This window comes from Oncorhynchus gorbuscha, linkage group LG19 (genome assembly GCF_021184085.1).
Source record: "Oncorhynchus gorbuscha isolate QuinsamMale2020 ecotype Even-year linkage group LG19, OgorEven_v1.0, whole genome shotgun sequence".
NCBI lineage: Eukaryota > Metazoa > Chordata > Actinopteri > Salmoniformes > Salmonidae > Oncorhynchus > Oncorhynchus gorbuscha.
Window position 1 is genome coordinate 3,687,627 of NC_060191.1, and position 21,422 is coordinate 3,709,048.

The 21,422-nt window shown below is 45.2% G+C and overlaps 1 protein-coding gene across 1 annotated transcript; it reads right to left on the reverse strand.

The window, feature by feature from the left end:
• Positions 1-2,572: 2,572 nt before the first annotated feature.
• LOC124005665 (cellular retinoic acid-binding protein 2-like) lies at positions 2,573-19,584 on the reverse strand. Its single transcript, XM_046315110.1, has 4 exons — positions 19,162-19,584; positions 11,952-12,130; positions 4,271-4,387; positions 2,573-3,213 (listed from the first exon to the last, which is right to left on the reverse strand). Exons 1-4 carry the CDS (start codon positions 19,241-19,243, stop codon positions 3,163-3,165), a joined length of 429 nt encoding a protein of 142 aa, XP_046171066.1. The 5' UTR covers positions 19,244-19,584; the 3' UTR covers positions 2,573-3,162.
• Between the last annotated feature and the right edge of the window lie 1,838 nt (positions 19,585-21,422).

Below are 21,422 nucleotides of genomic sequence, written 5' to 3' on the forward strand. Positions count from 1 at the left end.
TTGATTGGCCGGATTGGTTGGGCCCCACCCTAGCCATCTCTGGGTTCCAACTGGCCAACTCAACTGTCCATCAAATAGACTCATGTTCAACTTCATTCCACTTATCATCATCATCTTTAACTGTTGCCTTAACGACAGATGTGTTTGTGTGATTTCAGAGATGAAGGACTAATATTGAAGTGTATGTCTGTGTGCCCGCGCGTGCACACCCGTGTGTGTGTGTGTGTGTGTGTGTGTGTGTGTGTGTGTGTGTGTGTGTGTGTGTGTGTGTGTGTGTGTGTGTGTGTGTGTGTGTGTGTGTGTGTGTGTGTGTGTGTGTGTGTGTGTGTGTGTGTGTGTGCACGCGTGTGTGTTTGCAGTGGTGTAAAGTACTTAAGTAAAAAATACTTTCATTTTTTGGGGTATATATACTTTACTTTACTATTTATATTTTTGACAACTTTTACTTTTATTTCACTACATTCCTAAAGAAAATATAGTACTTTTTACTCCACACATTTTCCCTGACAAGCAAAAGTAACCATTACAGTCTGAATGCTTTGCAGGACAGGAAAATAGTCAAATTCACGCACTTATCAAGAGAACACGTGGTGATTCCTACTGCCTACGGCCTGGCAGACTCACTAAACACAAATGCATCTTTTGTAAATAATGTCTGAGTGTTGGAGTGTGCCCCTGAATATCCAAAGAATTTAAAAACAAGACAATTGTGCTGTCTACTTTGCTAAATAATAGGAATTTTAAATGATTTATACTTTTACTTTTGATACTTAAGTATTTTTTTAGCAATTACATTTACTTTTAATACTTAAGTGTATTTAAAACCAAATAATTTTAGACCTCAAGTAGTATTTTACTGGCCTATTTCACTTTTACTCAAGTATGACAATTGGGTACATTTTCCACCACTGTGTGTGTGTGTGTGTGTGTGTGTGTGTGTGTGTGTGTGTGTGTGTGTGTGTGTGTGTGTGTGTGTGTGTGTGTGTGTGTGTGTGTGTGTGTGTGTGTGTGTGTGTGTGTGTGTGTGTGTGTGTGTGTGTGTGTGTGTGTGTGTGTGTGTGTGTGTGTGTGTGTGTGTGTGTGTTGGAACTCCAATCAGGACAACTCAGATACATCCTCTGGGATCAATATGTAAAGCTATACTCTACAGTCATCTCCAGGAGAGCCGGGAAGACTCTGCTCAGATCTGTGAAACAGCTCTCACAGTGAGAGAGTGAATGGAGAAGGGGGAGAGAGAGAGAAGAGAGGATGAAGGGAGAAAATGACCAAGAAGAGAGGCAGTGAGAAAGAAAGGAGGGCATGCGGTAGAGAGATGATTGACAGAGAGAGAAAGACGGGAGGGATGGGGAGAAGGAAAAAGGGAGAGTCTCGAGGGGGCGGAGAGACAGACAAGTTATTCTTGTTGCAGACAGCTGAGACAAAGTCTAAAATAAGATGTGTACTAGCTAGGGCTGTGACGGTCATGCAATTTTGGATGATGCTAATTGGCCAGCCAAATGACCACCGTCTCCCTAATAACTGTTCAAGTAGCAAATAATACTAAATATATTGGTATTTATTTATTTATTTTCTATATTTTCTCCCCCTCTGCTCCTGACTGCATGTGCTTAGAATGATTCATTCTATTTCTATGTGTGCTGTTGCAGCATTGTTGGGGCGTTGGCACCCCAAGACTTGTTTGCTACAACACCTTTCAGCAAGGAGCAACAAAGTTTCATCACATTTTTAAGAGTCCATGTTACCGCGGAAACAGACTCAGCCGCAACGATTATGACAGTTGTTTAACTTTTATGACGGTCTTCATCCATAACCGTCGGTTACACAGTTATATGGTAATTGTGCCAGCACTAGTACTAATGTGTGTGTGTGTGTGTGTGTGTGTGTGTGTGTGTGTGTGTGTGTGTGTGTGTGTGTGTGTGTGTGTGTGTGTGTGTGTGTGTGTGTGTGTGTGTGTGTGTGTGTGTGTGTGTGTGTGTGTGTGTGTGTGTGTGTGTGTGTGTGTGTGTGTGTATTTAGACGCCAACGGTGAGTTACAGTTATACTCACAAACCATAAAGCGGTATTTACCAGTAAACTCTTAGTCCTTGAGTATTTACAGATGAACGATCACCCTGTCTGTTGCCGGAGAATGTTCCTGCACTGCAGGAAATCTAAAACTTGTTGTGTAGTTGAGGTTTAAAAGGGCTTCTGAAGTTTGTAATTTCCTCTTTAAAATTTCAGACTTTATTTTTCCTTACGAAAAATGTACCAACCATTAGTCATAATCCAGATAATAATTCACATTTCCTGTTTCTGCAGGATTATTTTCCTGCTGTAGCAAACTGGCTCAAATGAAGATCCTACATCGGTACTGTTTGTGTGTAAGTAAGTGTGCGAGCATGCGTTCGTGTGCATGTCAAGATGTGTGTGTGTGTGTGTGTGTGTGTGTGTGTGTGTGTGTGTGTGTGTGTGTGTGTGTGTGTGTGTGTGTGTGTGTGTGTGTGTGTGTGTGTGTGTGTGTGTGTGTGTGTGTGTGTGTGTGTGTGTGTGTGTGTGTGTGTGTGTGTGTGTGTTACCAAAAACCCAAACCGTATGGAGTCAACATGGTGTTTTATTGTCTTCCCATAGAAAGCATCATTTCCAATGATCAGATTTTATATAAAAGAGACAAAGTAAAAACCATAGCAACACGGTATCAGATCTAGTGTCATAAATATACAACTTTATCGACTTAGAGATAAGAGGGAAGAGAGAAGGAGAGAGAGAACAGACACAAAGTAACTGACCTTATAACTGGTAGAGCTCATAGGTTTACACAACTACAAATATAGTCAGACACTGATACACACACTTAGACCTACTCCCCTGACTAGCACGTACACACAAACACACACACACACACACATACACACACATGGATCAATAACCTTGCACGTACAAAGACTCAGAAAAAGACACAATTTCAGGTTAACAACCTCACTGAGTAAGTGGACAGAACATTGGCAAGACTGACTTTAATAGATATAGGTCAACTAGACTGGGTTCAATCCCATGGATTTGTGACAGATATACTGGAGTTAAACTAGATTCTACAAGCTGATTTCACCCTGCCCAGTCTGGCTGGGGGGTTGTGGAGTGAGTGAGTGGTGAGAGAGATGGAAGGATGAAGAGTTGTCTTCTCTTTCACTCTCGTACGTAGACTCTGGTGCACACCACATCGTCCGCACTCATGGTCTGGAATGAGAGGAATTTATAGATGTATTTAATATAGGTATTCATATCCAAGGAATTGATAAAGATGTGCAGTATTCAATAGAAGCATTCATTCATATCCAACATTAACACCGTCTCAATCCATCCTGTTCAGTCCCTGTCTGTGACTGTCTCTTCCAACAAGAGGTGTCCTGACCGAGTCCTTATTATGGTTCTGTATTACAAAGTTATGGCTTTTTTTACCATGAAAACCATTTTAGATCTAAGTTGACTAATTGAATTAGAAGCCAAACACTCAGCATGAGAGATGGAATGATCAGAGACAGACCACATATTGTGCAATGCATCAGATGCATTTGTTCATGGTCCTTGACAAATGGGAAAACAAACTGATTCCAGGAAACGAGGGAGTTGTCTCTGGTTTGACGGGTTCACTTGTGTTCGCTCTAACGACACGTCTTTTTACAGAGTGGCAGTTTTCATTTTGAGCTTCATGTCACTCCACACAGTGGCACACATGATGATCATTAGCTATACGTTCCAGTCAGGGGCGCAACTTTGGTTTTAGAAGTGGTCGGGACATAACCTTTTTGTATTAAAAAAACAACAACTAAATCAGTCAGATAAACACTCCAAACAGCCTACCCGATCGCTCGGAGGCACCCGCATGGTCCTAAAGCAAACCGTTGCCACGTTTTGTATCACATTCCAATGATAAAACTGGGGGGGGGACAAAAATGCAATTTCAGAATGAAATTGAAAGTTGCGCCCCTGGTTCCAGTAGACCTAAATTGTTTCTCTTCCTCCTATTCCCCTCCCTCCCTCCCTCCCTCGTTAACACTGATCTGATGACTATGGTATTATGGAAGAACTTCCTGGCCCCACAGTGTGTAGGCTCCAGTAGATGGGTGTTACACATTGGTAGTGGATAAGGTGAGTCTTCCCTTCTTTGTGTGGAAGGAAAATGACTGAGATCCTCAAGCATACTGTGTTCAAAATGTATCAATGGACGGTTGTACAGTACAATGCCTCTAACTGGGGTTGATTGACAGGACAGGTTGCCAGTAGAGAGTCTTACCAGGATGAGCTCGCCGTCATTGGTTATCTCTCGGGTCCAGGCGGTCTTAGGTCCCTCCCCTTTCTGCAGAGTCTGCTCACAGCTGATCTTACTGTCTGTCTCCCACTTTGGAAGACTCTGTGAGACAGACAGACAGACAGACAGACAGACAGACAGACAGACAGACAGACAGACAGACAGACAGACAGACAGACAGACAGACAGACAGACAGACAGACAGACAGACAGACAGACAGACAGACAGACAGACAGACAGACAGACAGACAGACAGACAGACAGACAGACAGACAGACAGACAGACAGACAGACAGACAGACAGACAGACAGACAGACAGACAGACAGACAATACAGTTAGATGAGCATCAGAGAGATGAAAGTCATGTTTTGGACAGATAGGCAGGTGGAGAATGGATGGATGGATAGAACAATAATTGGTAAGAGTGAGAGAAAAATAGGGAGGTGACCTAGTGTGTATGCTATTGCATGGCCTCTGGGGGGAGAGAAGGAGGAAAGGAGAGAGGGAATATCTAGGAGATGATAATGTGTGATGTGCTCATCGTTAGTAGAGAGAGGCTCTGGGTGTTTGTCTGTTTCCTCTGGAGACAGCCAAGCAGAGGCCATCAGAGGGAGAGTTTGATAGAGACTTACACATGGCAAGAATGAAAGACGGAGGGAGGGAGGGAGGGAGGGAGTTCAGACGGGACAGAAGTGGAGAATGGTGCAGTGACATTGTTCCTATGAGACTAAGGGAGGGGTTTCATATGCTATCAGTGAATATATGGGAAATGCCTAATTAAATAGAGTCTGTAGACCTTAAAGAGGCCTTAGTAAAAGCATAGATCAACCCAGTGGAAGCAGAGACCAAGCCAACACTGGATCATATCCCATAGTCCCTCTAACACTCCACAGTCCACAGGTCTGGGTTTCCCCTAACAGATAAAACCTGGGGAGTTGTAGCTTAGGGGTCAAACATGAGTCGAGGCTTTCATTAGGGACAGTGGATAGGGTGTGGGACAGAGAAGAATGTGAGTACAGAGGTGTGTGTGTGTGTGTGTGTGTGTGTGTGTGTGTGTGTGTGTGTGTGTGTGTGTGTGTGTGTGTGTGTGTGTGTGTGTGTGTGTGTGTGTGTGTGTGTGTGTGTGTGTGTGTGTGTGTGTGTGTGTGTGTGTGTGTATGATGTATACAATGATGTATATAATGTATACAATATTCAGCAAGTATTAATACCCCTTGACTTATTCCACATTTTGTTGTGTTACAGTCTCAATTCAATGGATTTAATATTTTTTTTTTCTCACCCATCTACACACAATATCCCATAATGACAAAGTGAAAATATGTTTTTAGAGGTTTTTGCAAATGTATTGAACATTCACAGAAATATGTAATTTACATACAGTGCCTTGCGAAAGTATTCGGCCCTCTTGAACTTTGCGACCTTTTGCCACATTTCAGGCTTCAAACATAAATATATAAAACTGTATTTTTTTGTGAAGAATCAACAACAAGTGGGACACAATCATGAAGTGGAAAGACATTTATTGGACATTTCAAACTTTTTTAACAAATCAAAAACAGAAAAATTGAGCGTGCAAAATTATTCAGCCCCCTTAAGTTAATACTTTGTAGCGCCACCTTTTGCTGTGATTACAGCATGTAATTCACTTGGGGTATGTCTCTATCAGTTTTGCACATTGAGAGACTGAATTTTTTTCCCATTCTTCCTTGCAAAACAGCTCGAGCTCAGTGAGGTTGGATGGAGAGCATTTGTGAACAGCAGTTTTCAGTTCTTTCCACAGATTATCGATTGGATTCAGGTCTGGACTTTGACTTGGCCATTCTAACACCTGGATATGTTTATTTCTGAACCATTCCATTGTAGATTTTGCTTTATGTTTTGGATCATTGTCTTGTTGGAAGACAAATCTCCGCCCCAGTCTCAGGTCTTTTGCAGACTCCATCAGGTTTTCTTCCAGAATGGTCCTGTATTTGACTCCATCCATCTTCCCATCAATTTTAACCATCTTCCCTGTCCCTGCTGAAGAAAAGCAGGCCCAAACCATGATGCTGCCACCACCATGTTTGACAGTGGGGATGGTGTGTTCAGGGTGATGAGCTGTGTTGCTTTTACGCCAAACATAACATTTTGCATTGTTACCAAAAAGTTAAATTTTGGTTTCATCGGACCAGAGCACCTTCTTCCACATGTTTGGTGTGTCTCCCAGGTGGCTTGTGGCAAACTTTAAACAACACTTTTTATGGATATCTTTAAGAAAAGGCTTTCTTCTTGCCACTCTTCCATAAAGGCCAAATTTGTGCAATATACGACTGATTGCTGTCCTATGGAAGATTTGCAGTGGTCTGATACTCCTTCCATTTCAATATTATCGCTTGCACAGTGCTCCTTGGGATGTTTAAAGCTTGGGAAATATTTTTGGATCCAAATCCGGCTTTAAACTTCTTCACAACAGTATCTCGGACTTGCCTGGTGTGTTCCTTGTTCTTCATGATGCTCTCTGCGCTTTTAACCTCTTGCTCCTACCTGACACGCAGGCGTCCCATCTAGACATCTGGAAATGCAAATGCGCTACGCTAAATGCTAATAGCACTCGTTAAAACTCAAACGTTCATTAAAATACACATGCAGGGTATTGAATTAAAGCTACACTCGTTGTGAATCCAGGCAACAAGTCAGATTTTTAAAATGAGAAGCTATTATCTGATAGCATGTAACACCCCAAAAGACCCGCAGGGGATGTAAACAAAATCATTAGCATAGTCGGCGCTACACAAAATGCACAAATAAAATATAAAACATTCATTACCTTTGACCATCTTCTTTGTTGGCACTCCTAGATGTCCCATAAACACTATTGGGTCTTTTTTCCGATTAAATCGGTCCATATATAGCCTAGATATCGATCTATGAAGACTGTGTGATCAACAACAAAAATAGCGTTTTATAACGTAACGTTATTTTTTTAAATTAAAAAAGTTGACGATAAACTTTCACAAAACACTTCGAAATACTTTTGTAATGCAACTTTAGGTATTAGTAAACGTTAAAAAGCGATCAAATTGATCACGAGGCGATGTATATTCTATAGCTGTACGTCTGGAAATAATGTCCGGGTAAATCTCAACCAAAATATCCGGTCGGAGACCGGAAGAACTGCGCTGCCTTGTGTCTGTTTGACCAAGAAACAAATAGTAGGCAAATGGCAAGACTGTTGACATCGTGTGGAAGCTGTAGGTATTGCAACCTCGGCCCCATTTAATGTGGTTCACGTTTAACAATTGGTTGAAGTGGCGCATGGATATATTTTCCCATTTTCAGTGATCAGATTTTCCTGCACTTTTCGATGAAACGCACGTTCTGTTATAGTCACAGCCGTGATTTAACCAGTTTTATAAACATCTGAGTGTTTTCTATCCACACATACTAATCATATGCATATACTATATTCCTGGCATGAGTAGCAGGGTGCTGAAATGTTGCGCGATTTTTAACAGAATGTTCGAAAAAGTAGGGGGTAGGAGTAACAGGTTAACGGACCTCTGAAACTATCACAGTGCAGGTGCATTTATACGGAGACTTGATTACACACAGGTGGATTGTATTTATCATCATTAGTCATTTAGGTCAACATTGGATCATTCAGAGATCCTCACTAAACTTCTGGAGAGAGTTTGCTGCACTGAAAGTAAAGGGGCTGAATAATTTTGCACGCCCAATTTTTCAGTTTTTTATTTGTTAAAAAAGTTTGCAATATCCAATAAATGTCGTTCCACTTCATGATTGTGTCACACTTGTTGTTGATTCTTCACAAAAAAAAACGGTTTTATATCTTTATGTTTGAAGCCTGAAATGTGGCAAAAGGTCGCAAAGTTCAAGGGGGCCGAATACTTTTGCAAGGCACTGTAAGTACTCACACCCCTGAGTCAATACATGTTGGAATCACCTTTGACAGTGATTACAGCTGACAGTATTTCTGGGTAAGTCTCTAAGAGCTTTGCCCACCTGGATTGTACAAATATACACATTATTCTTTAAAAAGATTCTTCCACCTCTGTCAAGTTGGTTGGTGATCATTGCTAGACAGCCATTTTTAAGTCTTGCCATAGATTTTCAAGCCGATTTAAGTAAACAATATAGGCTACTCAGGAGCATTCAATGTCGCCTTGGTGAGGAACTCCCATGTATATTTGGCCTTGTGTTTTAGGTTATTGTCCTGCTGAAAGGTGAATTTGTCCCCCAGTGTCTGTTGGAAAGCAGACTGAACCAGGTTTTCCTCTAGAATGTTGCCTGTACTTAGCTCTATTCCGTTTCTTTTTATCCTAAACTACTCCTAGTCCTTTCCCGCGACAATTAAACTCTAACTGTTTTAAAGTCACCTTTGGCCTCATGGTGAAAACCCTGAGCAGTTTCCTTCCTCTCCAGCAACTGAGTTAGGAAGGACACCTGAATCTTTGTAGTGACTGGGTGTATTACAGTTTTTTCCAACTGCTTACACACAAAATCTTTTCATGTCACACGATTTTTGAAACCTCTCACACCAAATGTTAAAAACCATAAGCTATTTCTCAGCCTTTGACTCAGTTGTCAATTGCATAAAACACTTTTTTCAAAATACTACACACAATTCTCAACCTAAAACACAAAAATCTAACAGGAAGTGACTTGCTTTCCTTTTCCAAACACAACCAATCAAAATGCTACACTTATTCACCAGGTCACACACACACTCCTCACATGTGCAAACACTAATAGCTTAACTGATCACTAACCAATCACTGCTTTACTGTAGTATAGGCCTATAAATAGGTCAAAGGTCAGATTACCTGTTTTGAACAATGGATGCCAACAATGGACAGAGAGCAAGAGGACTGGAGGGAGAGGAAGAGGACGAGGGCAAAGAAGAGAAGGAAGGAGAGGCATCTCTAATGAGATTAGGGCAAAATTGGTTGATCATGTGATCAACCACGGTTTGACCATGAGAGAGGCTGGACTGAGAGTCCAGCCCAATTTGAGTCGATTTACAGTGGCGTCCATAATTCGAACCTTCAGAAATGAGAACAGGTATGCAACTATCTAATGACTATTTTAGCATTACAGTAATGTACTGTAAAATACGTATGACTTCATAGTATTGCATAAACATTTGTAACTCTAAGCCATCCATTTACTGCACTGCATTGAATGAATGAGGTTGGTTATCATGCTGTACTACATTTTTTTGTACATTGTTTACAGTTCCTATGCTGAACAGATACTGTGTTTGAATTCTGTACAGAGTGGAAAGGCAAAGACATCATGGAGGACGAGGACGCTTGTTTACAGATGTACAAGAGACTGCAATTATAAATATGGTCTATGTGGGGACATAGAGGTTGCCTCTGTCCAAGGTTGGATACGCCATGCTAGGAGATACTTCTCTCCATGTGGGGACATAGAGGTTGCCTCTGTCCAAGGTTGGATACGCCATGCTAGGAGATACTTCTCTCCATGTGGGGACATAGAGGTTGCCTCTGTCCAAGGTTGGATACGCCATGCTAGGAGATACTTCTCTCCATGTGGGGACATAGAGGTTGCCTCTGTCCAAGGTTGGATACGCCATGCTAGGAGATACTTCTCTCCATGTGGGGACATAGAGGTTGCCTCTGTCCAAGGTTGGATACGCCATGTTAGGAGATACTTCTCTCCATGTGGGGACATAGAGGTTGCCTCTGTCCAAGGTTGGATATGTCATGTTAGGAGATTCTTCTCTCCATGTGGGGACATAGAGGTTGCCTCTGTCCAAGGTTGGATACGCCATGCTAGGAGATACTTCCCTCCATGTGGGGACATAGAGGTTGCCTCTGTCCAAGGTTGGATATGTCATTCTAGGAGATTCTTCCCTCCATGTGGGGACATAGAGGTTGCCTCTGTCCAAGGTTGGATATGTGCTAGGAGATACATTCTTCCTCCATGTGGGGACATAGAGGTTGCCTCTGTCCAAGGTTGGATACGCCATGCTAGGAGATACTTCTCTCCATGTGGGGACATAGAGGTTGCCTCTGTCCAAGGTTGGATACGCCATGTTAGGAGATACTTCCCTCCATGTGGGGACATAGAGGTTGCCTCTGTCCAAGGTTGGATATGTCATTCTAGGAGATTCTTCCCTCCATGTGGGGACATAGAGGTTGCCTCTGTCCAAGGTTGGATATGTCATTCTAGGAGATTCTTCCCTCCATGTGGGGACATAGAGGTTGCCTCTGTCCAAGGTTGGATACGCCATGTTAGGAGATACTTCCCTCCATGTGGGGACATAGAGGTTGCCTCTGTCCAAGGTTGGATACGCCATGCAAGGAGATACTTCTCTCCATGTGGGGACATAGAGGTTGCCTCTGTCCAAGGTTGGATACGCCATGCTAGGAGATACTTCTCTCCATGTGGGGACATAGAGGTTGCCTCTGTCCAAGGTTGGATACGTCATTCTAGGAGATTCTTCCCTCGATGTTTGGCAAGAGAAAACCTATCTTGTGATGTGGACGAAGTATCGTGGCCAGACTCAGGCCGGAGAAGAGAAAAGCATAGCTTAGCACTGGTGACTGACCCCCCCCCCCCCCCTACCAATTCCTGTACTGCCCCCTTGGGACGACACACACACAATTGTGTTCTTTACTGTATTCTAAAGAATATACTTTTGGTTTACATATGTTTATGGTTTTGTTGTATGCTACTGTATACAACAGTAATGTTTGGCCTAATAAATATTTTCTGTTTCTACATTGCATTGGTGTTTACAGTGTACTTGTTATGCCTCTCAGCCGATTACTTTCACTGTAGAACATTGTATTGAAATGTAGATATAAGCCTATGAAAGACCAAAGAGCTTTAGATTTAGAACAACAGTGTTTACATGGTATATCCAAAAATGTATTATTATGAAAGCAGTGTTTGCCATTTGATGCAAATGCTTCATTCTGACATGTGTTTATGGCATTTTGAATGCAGTGTTACATTTTGAAGGAGATGTGAGGCATTTTGCATTTTGTGGGTGCAGTTTTGGGAATTGTGTGTAGAGTTTTGAAAAAAAGGAGACAGTTTTGAAAACTTGTGTAAGCAGTTGTAAAAAAACTGTAATCCACCATCCGAAGTGTAATGAATAACTTCAACAGGCTCACAGGGCTGTTCAATGTCTGCTTTTTACCCATCTACCAATCGGTGCCCTTTGCGAGGCATTGGAAAACCTCCCTGTTCTTTGTGGTCGAAACTGTGTTGAAATGATCTGCTCGACTTAGGGACCTTATAGATAATTGTATGTGTGGGTTACAGTGATGAGGTAGTCAAACACCATAATTGCAGAGTGAGTCCATTCAAATTATTATGTGACAAGCATATTGTCAAGCATATTTTTACTCCTGAACTTATTTAGGCTTGCCATAACAAAGGGGTTGAATACTTATTGACTCAATACATTTCAGATGTATGTTTGAATTCATTTGTAAAGATTTGTAAAAACATACTTCTACTTTGACACTATGGAATATTGGGTGACACAAAATGAAAACGTAATCCATTTTAAATTCAGGCTGTAACACAACACAACAAAATGTGGAAAAAGTCAAGGGGTGTGAAAGGCACTATATATGTGTGTGTGTGTGTGTGTGTGCGTGTGGTGTGTGTGTGTGTGTACCGTGCAGGGGCGTCCGTCGACCGTGGCCTCGTTGAAGGACTCTCCCACGGTGAAGGTGACGTGGGTGGTTCTGACGGAGGTGAAGGTTCGTATGGACAGAGTCTCTCCCTCCTGGGTGATCTCCACCGACGGCTTGGAGGCTGCTGCCACCGCTATCTTGCGCAGCATCACGTTCACACCTTGAACACGCACAAACACACACGCACGAACACACACATGCAAGCATACACACACACGGAGGAAAAACACAGTCATGATACACACAGAGAGACAGGCTACACACTCTCTTGCTCAAACACATGGTCAGAGTAAATACATTTCCAGGCACAAGCACAGACATTATTTGTATGGTGAGACTGTAGAAACAGGCACATACATTGGCATTCAATAAATCAACTCAATCAAAGGACATTTAAAGTTCTGTAGTATCGCCCAAATGAGAGGGAAAAACCTGCTTTACTCAAATCTAAATTCAGGCTGTAACAACAAAATGTGGAAAAAGTCAAGGGGTGTGAAAAGGCACTATATATGTGTGTGTGTATGTGTGTGTGCACACATGCACACACACACAGTCTCATATCCCAACTTAAACTCTTGCTCATCACAATGCTGCATAGAGCAGTGGCATCTAACACCTGTCAGATAGAGAGACAAAGCCAACACACACCCTAGACACCACAATGAGGGGGAGTGTGTGTATTTATGCTTGTGTGTTTGTATCAGCGTGTGTGTGTGTTTTGCATTTGTGTGTGTGTGTGTGTGTGTGTGTGTGTGTGTGTGTGTGTGTGTGTGTGTGTGTGTGTGTGTGTGTGTGTGTGTGTGTGTGTGTGTGTGTGTGTGTGTGTGTGGAGGGACAGCAGGGCAGAGTGCAGAGAGAGGGGGAAATTATTGGAGTCGCCCCGGGGGACAGAGTAATCTGTTACACCTTCCTGTCAGGAAACAGAAGGGACAGAGGGAGGGAGAGAGGGAGGGAGAGAGGGGGGAGTGAGGGGAGATGGAGGGAGAGAGGGAGGGATGGAGAAGAGGGGGAGTGAGTGGAGATGGAGGAGAGCAGCGGGGTGAGTGAGGGGAGAGGGATGGAGAAGAGGGGTGAGGAGGGGGAGAGGGATGGAGAAGAGGGGTGAGTGAGGGGAGAGGGATGGAGAAGAGGGGTGAGGGGGAGTGAGGGGGGGAGGGATGGAGAAGAGGGGTGAGTGAGGGGGGAGAGGGATGGAGAAGAGGGGTGAGTGAGGGGAGGAGGGATGGAGAAGAAGAGGGGTGAGTGAGGGGAGAGGGATGGAGAAGAGGGGTGAGTGAGGGGAGAGGGATGGAGAAGAGGGGGAGTGAGGGGGGAGAGGGATGGAGAAGAGGGGGAGTGAGGGGAGAGGGATGGAGAGGGATGGAGAAGAGGGGTGAGTGAGGGGAGAGGGATGGAGAAGAGGGCATGAGCGGGATAGAAAGACAGAGAGATAGAAAAATACATCTGGTTGAAACGAGAGAAAGAAGAAGAGGAGAGTATGAAAGAAAGAAAGAAAGAAAGAAAGAAAGTAAAAGCTAAATAGTGAAAGTGTAAAAATAGAGCAGGAGAAAAGAGAGAGGGGGCAGTAGTGTGTGTGTGTGTGTGTGTGTGTGTGTGTGTGTCTGCGTGTGCGTGTGCGTGCGTGTCTAGGCGTCAGTGTGTGTGTCTGCACGGCGAGTTGGATTTCCCACTTCTCACCTCACACACATTCCCACCTGTCACCGAGGGTAAATATAATCACACAGAATCGCACAGTCACATATAGTATGTACCAACACACACACACACACACACACACACACACACACACACACACACACACACACACACACACACACACACACACACACACACACACACACACACACACACACACACACACACACACTGAAAAGAGATGTGCACTGTCACAAGCAATATGCATGAAGAGACTCATACATCACTTTGGCAGTTGACGTATGAACTTAAAATGATTCTGTAACAAACTACACCTTAAAGTTTCCTTGATTATGCTAGTTTGCAATGGTTTCAAAACATTGTTTATCGTGTGACCCTCTGAAACCTTTGTGTAATGTCATGAGTCAACAAAATGTCTGCAGTGACAATCATCTGCAAACAACCAGTGGGTCCTGAGCATTTGGGAGAGCCTGGGTCAGGAGGGACCGGGGAGCTAGTTCTACAGAATGTTACTGCCTGAATACCTAAGGAGCTGAAGTGATTCTGTGTGTTAGTCTTCCAAATTAGTTTGAAGTGTCGGAGCCTTACAAGATGACCACACACACACACAGTACTCACACACCCACACCACACACACAGTACTCACACACCCACACCCCACACACTACTCACACACCCACACCCCACACACTACTCACACACACACACCCCACACACTACTCACACACCCACACCCCACACACTACTCACAAACACACACACCCTCACACACTACTCACACACCCACACCCACACACACTACTCACACACCCCAACACACACCCCACACTCACACACACCCCACACACACTTTTCACGCACCCACACCCCACACATTATACACACACTCACACCTCACACACTTTTCACACAACCACACCCCTATTCACACACCCACACTATTCACACCCCCCACACACTACTCACACACACACCCCACCCACTACTCACACTACTCACACACACACACAGACACACACACCCCACACACTATTCACACACTCACACCCCACACACTACTCACACACACACACAGACACACACCACACACTATTCACATACTCACACCCCACACACTATTCACACTATTCATACACCCACACCCCACACACTACTCACACTACTCACACACACACCCCACACACACTACTCACACACCCACACCCCACACACTACACACACTACACACACACACACACACACACACACACACACACACACACACACACACACACACACACACACACACACACTACTCACACACACACACACACACACACTACTCACACACACACTACTCACACACCCACAACCCATACACTACTCACACACCCACACACACACAACACACACACACTACTCACACCCACACCCCACACTACTCACACACACACAAGACCACCACACACTATTCACACACCCCCACACCCCACTACACACCCACACCCCACACACTACTCACACTACTCACACACACACCCCACACGACTCACACACCCACACCCCACACACTACTCACACACACCCACACCCCACACACTACTCACACTACTCACACACCCACACCCCACACACTACTCACACACACCCACACCCGACACACTACTCACACACACTACTCACACACACTACTCACACACACTACTCACACACACCCACAACCCATACACTACTCACACACCCCACACACACTACTCACACACACACACACACCCCACACACTATTCACACACCCACACCCCACACACACCATTCACACACCCACACCCCACATACACTACTCACACACACACACCCCATACACACTATTCACACACCCACACCCCACACACACTATTCACACACCCACACCCCACACACACTACTCACACACCCACACACTACTCATACACCCACACCCACACCCCACACGCACTACTCACACACCACACACCCCACACACTACTCACACCACCCACACACTACTCACACACACACACCACACACACTATTCACACACCCACACCCCACACACACACACACACACCCCACACACACTACACACACCCACACACACACACACACACACTACACACACACCCCACACACACACACACACACCCACACCCCACACACACACACACACACACACACACACACACACACACACACACACACTACTCACACACACACACTCACACACCCACAACCCATACACTACTCACACACCCCACACACACAACTCACACACACTCACACCCCACACACTACTCACACACACACACACCCCACACACTATTCACACACCCACACCCCACACACTACTCACACTACTCACACACACACCCCACACGACTCACACACCCACACCCCACACACTACTCACACACACCCACACCCCACACACTACTCACACACACCCACACCCGACACACTACTCACACACACTACTCACACACCCACAACCCATACACTACTCACACACCCCACACACACTACTCACACACACACACACACACACACACACACACACACCCCACACACTATTCACACACCCACACCCCACACACACCATTCACACACCCACACCCCACATACACTACTCACACACACTACTCACACACACACACACCCACACCCCACACACACTATTCACACACCCACACACACTATTCACACACCCACACGCCCCACACACTATTCACACACCCACACACTACTCACACACCCACACCCCACACACACTATTCACACACCCACACCCCACACACACTACTCACACACCCACACACTACTCATACACCCACACCCCACACCCCACACACACTACTCACACACCCACACACTACTCATACACCCACACCCCACACCCCACACGCACTACTCACACACCCACACCCCACACACTACTCACACACCCACACCCACACGCACTACTCACACACCCACACCCCACACACACTATTCACACACCCACACCCCACACACACTACTCACACACCCACACCCCACACACACTACTCACACACCAACACCCCTCACACACCCACACCCCACACACTACTCACACACCCACACCCACACGCACTATTCACACACCCACACCCCACACACACTATTCACACACACCCAACTCACACACACACTATTCACACAACCACACTTCACACACACTATTCACACACCAACACCCCTCACACACCCACACCCCACACACTACTCACACACCCACACCCCACACACTACTCACACACCCACACACACTATTCACACACCCACACCCCACACACTACTCACACACCCACACCACACACACATTACTCACACACTCACACCCCACTCACACACCCATACCACACACAATCACACAGACGGTCAGGGTTAAAGGTCAAAGAGCAGAGGCCATAGGAAGCATTTGGAACGGGGTAGACAGAGGAGGAGGGGGAGGAGGGATGAGGGAGGAGTGGTGACAGGTTGCATCCAGCCGCGCTGTGTGTGTGTGTACATGTACCATGTGTGTGTGTGTGTGTGTGTGTGTGTGTGTGTGTGTGTGTGTGTGTGTGTGTGTGTGTGTGTGTGTGTGTGTGTGTGTGTGTGTGTGTGTGTGTGTGTGTGTGTGTGTGTGTGTGTGTGTGTGTGTGTGTTTTAGCTTCCAAGTGTGTGCAGATGTATGTTCTCTCTAGAGAGTCTGGCCAAATATTTCTGTGCCAGGTCTGTGTGCACGTCTGCGTCTGTGAATGTCCTGGGCCTGTGTGTGTGTGTGTGTGTGTGTGTCTGTGTGTGCTGTGTGTGTGTGTGTGTATCCTCTCCCTCTGTCTGTCTGAGTTACTTTCCTCACATACAGTCCCTCCCTTTTATGGGAACAGCTCCCCTTCTCCTCCCTTCACTCACTCACACTCACACACACACTCACACACACACACACACCCTCACACACACACCACACACACACACACACACACACACACACACACACACACACACACACACACACACACACACACACACACACACACACACACACACACACACACACACACACACACACACACACACACACACACACACACACACACACACACACACACACACACACACACACACACACACACACACACACACACACACCCCATCTCTCTGTCAGTTTCATTTCATCATCTTTTCTTTCTTCTTTTGTTTGACCCTTTTTCCTTTCTATCCTCTGGCCCCCACCTCACCCCCTTCTCTATCTCTCAGCACGCTACCTCTGCCCCCCACCTCACCCCCTTCTCTATCTCTCAGCACGCTACCCCTAACACACACCCCTCGTGTGGGTAATGATGGGTAAAGACTGAGAGCAGATTTATGTTAATTGGTGCCTCAGTCAAACCAGGAAATTGGAATGCGCGCGCCTGGCGGGTGATGCGCCACTGACTCCGGTTATTCCGGCAGGAACAATGGTGGCATTTACAACTAGTTCATAACACAGACACATATTGCACTTTTGCGCATGAACACAGGCTTCTCTCTCTCGCAGGCTTCTCTCTCCTCCCTCCCATATGTGTGTTGATATACATGTATTCCTGGTATGCCCTTGTATTTTAGTAAAAATAATCAAATTGGCAACCACTGACAGACACTCACACACCCTGCCAGATAAATGAACAGGCGTTGTCTTTTTATTCCATGCAAACTGCTGCAGGTGTGGAGCGAGGCCTTTCAGATTGAGAATGAAATGACAGTGAAACAGCTATTAGTTTCGGCATGCGGGCTGATAATATTCCAAATGGCCTGCACTGTCACGTCATAACGGACTCTTCTCTTTGAAGCGTCTGTTTCTTCCGATCCCACACACACACTTGCACGATGTGATGTTATTTTTCTCCGCGCGAAGACACGGACAGAGGTGCCGCCGTTTGTCTCCATTGTCTGGCGGAGTAAGGCGAGGGGGAGGGGAGGATGGCTGGGGTAGCGGGGCAGTGAGGGGAGGGGGAGAGAAGGATGAAGGAGGCTGGGTGGCGGGGGGGCAAGCATCGCCAGAATTACAAAGACCCCCCACTCACGCGACGCACAGAGTGCACCACATGTCTGATTAATAAGTGCATGCATGAACCACTGTGTGTGTGTGTGTGTGTGTGTGTGTGTGTGTGTGTGTGTGTGTGTGTGTGTGTGTGTGTGTGTGTGTGTGTGTGTGTGTGTGTGTGTGTGTGTGTGTGTGTGTGTGTGTGTGTGTGTGTGTGTGTGTGTGTGTGTGTGTGAGAGAGAGAGAGAGAGAGAGAGAGAGAGAGAGAGGGAGAGACAGACAGACAGAGACAGAGAGAGAGAGAGAGAAACGTATCTCAGACAGAGAGAGAGGGAGAAACGTATCTGACCAATATATTAGTGTGTTCAGATAGCTATATTCAATCAGTAATAATTAAATAACTGCTATAATAATAGGCTAGAATAAAGTTAGGGATATATGTACCACAAATATTTACCACCATCCCCTTCATCGCCATCATCATCATCACCACCACCATCATTACCATCACTCACCCAGCGCTTTGAGAAGCTCCTCGAAGTTCTCTGAGCTCTTCATCTTCCAGGTACCAGCGAAGTCAGGGATTTTGCGCTCCATGGTTCAGAGTATAGGGTGGCTGGATTGATCAATTTGAATTCTTTTTCTAAACGGATTGTTTTACTCTCCAACTCTGCCCTCTTTTCAATCAGTGCGGGGTCTCGAGGTGGTCGGTGGTCTTCTCTCCCTAACCCGCTAAGAAGTGATCTGGATTGGATTTAGACTTTCCGGTCCCGTTAGTTTTGCCCCCTCAGCAGGTTGTGACCGTGTGTCTCTCAACTGTTTGACTGAGGTGGCTGTCAGTGCTCTAATCCAACCCTCTCTCTGTCTCTCTCTCGCTGATCCCTATCTCGCCTATGCACGTTATGAGCGGTTGCGCTATGAATGGATGGAATGGAAAACTAGCCACTTCCTTTGACCGCTGATAACATGCCCACTTTCACACTTCAGACACGCCCGACCTACGTCTGTCATGTCCAGGAGCCAACCGGAATCGCCTATGGTTCCTAAGCCCCGCCACGACCACGCCCGGAGAGAACATGTGCGTTCCAGGACCTCCCAGCTGAGCCACTTGTCACGCCTCTTTATCCCCGCGCACCTTTAATGTGCCAATGGAGTGACCGCGCCCTAGACGCAAGCGCACAAGGGCAAAACCTCATGGAAACATTATTTTATGAGGTGAAATATATTATTTAATTTGTGGTGTTTGTCAGACATGTGGTTCGTGGTTGAAGCCATTGTGCTGTAATTGAAACCGGAAAAACTGTTCTGAGTGCCAGTTTCGGATTAAGCCAATTTATCGTTGGCATGGATGCAGTGTTGAGTGTCAAGGAAGTCAGGTACCAGTCCGTGTGTTGATGTAGGGGAGATAGAGAGAGACTTGGTGGTTAAATTCTTGGAGATGATCGAGGGCCAGCGATTGGCTGTAATGTTGAGAATATTTCCCACAAGTTCACCTCACCCCCCCTTCTCCATTTTTCCTCCCTCCCTCTCTTTTCTCTACCCTCTTCCCCCAGCGCCGCAGCGATGTGTCATAAAAATAAAAGAGGTGGTAACGGGATACAGCCACTGGCCTCGACCAGCGGGTTATCTATTTAACCGGACTCGCGTGCAGAAACATTCCGAACTCACGAGAGAGCAAGAAAGAGACATGAGAGGTGTTTAATATGTTTCCCATGCCAATAAAGCCCTTTGAATTGAATTGAGAGAGAGATATTTTTATTTATTGTCTATTTCACTTTCTTTGGCAATGTAAACATATGTTTCCCATGCCAATAAATCCATTTGAATTTAATTGAGACACACAAACAGACTAACACAAACAGACCCCACATAGCCTCAGGACAGCAACACAATTAAACCCAACCAAATCACGAGAAAACAAAAGTATAATTACTTGACACATTGGAAATAATTAGCACAAAAAACTGACCAAATCGAATGCTATTTGGCCCTAAAAAGATGGCAGAATACCTGACCACTGTGACTGACACAAATTTAAGAAAAGCTTTGCCTATGTTTAGACTCAGTGAGCATAGTCTTGTTATTGAGAAAGGCCGCTGTAGGCAGACCTGGCTCTAAAGAAAAACAGGCTATGTGCTCACTGCCTACAAAATGAGGAGGAAACTGAGCTGCACTTCCTAACCTCCTGCGAAATATATGACCATATTAGATACACATATTTCGCTCAGATTACTGAGACCCACAAAGAATTCCAAAACAAATCCAATTTTGATAAACTCCCTATTGGGTGAAATACCAGTCTGCCATCACAGCAGCAAGATTTGTGACCTGTTGCCACAAGAAAAGTGCAACCAGTGAAGAACAAACACCATTGTAAATACAACCAATATATGAAACTTATTTATGTTTATTTATTTTCCCTTTTGTACTATTTGCACATCGTGACAACACTGTATATATACACATGATATGACATTTGAAATGTCTCTATTCCCTCAGAACTTTTGTGAGTGTGTTTACTGTTCATTTTTTAAATGATTTATTTCACTTTTGTTTCTTGTCTATTTCACTTGCTTTGGCAATGTAAACATATGTTTCCCAGGCCAATAAAGCACCTTGAATTAAGAGAGAGCAGGAGTTGGAGAGAAGGGCAGGGAGCGGTAGCCTCTCAGTGCCTTTGGTGTTGCCCCTCCGCTGTTTGGTGGAAGAAAGGGGTGAGAGGGAGAAGAGTGAAGGGGGGGGTATTTGGCACAGAGCTCCGGGCGGGGCTCGTGCT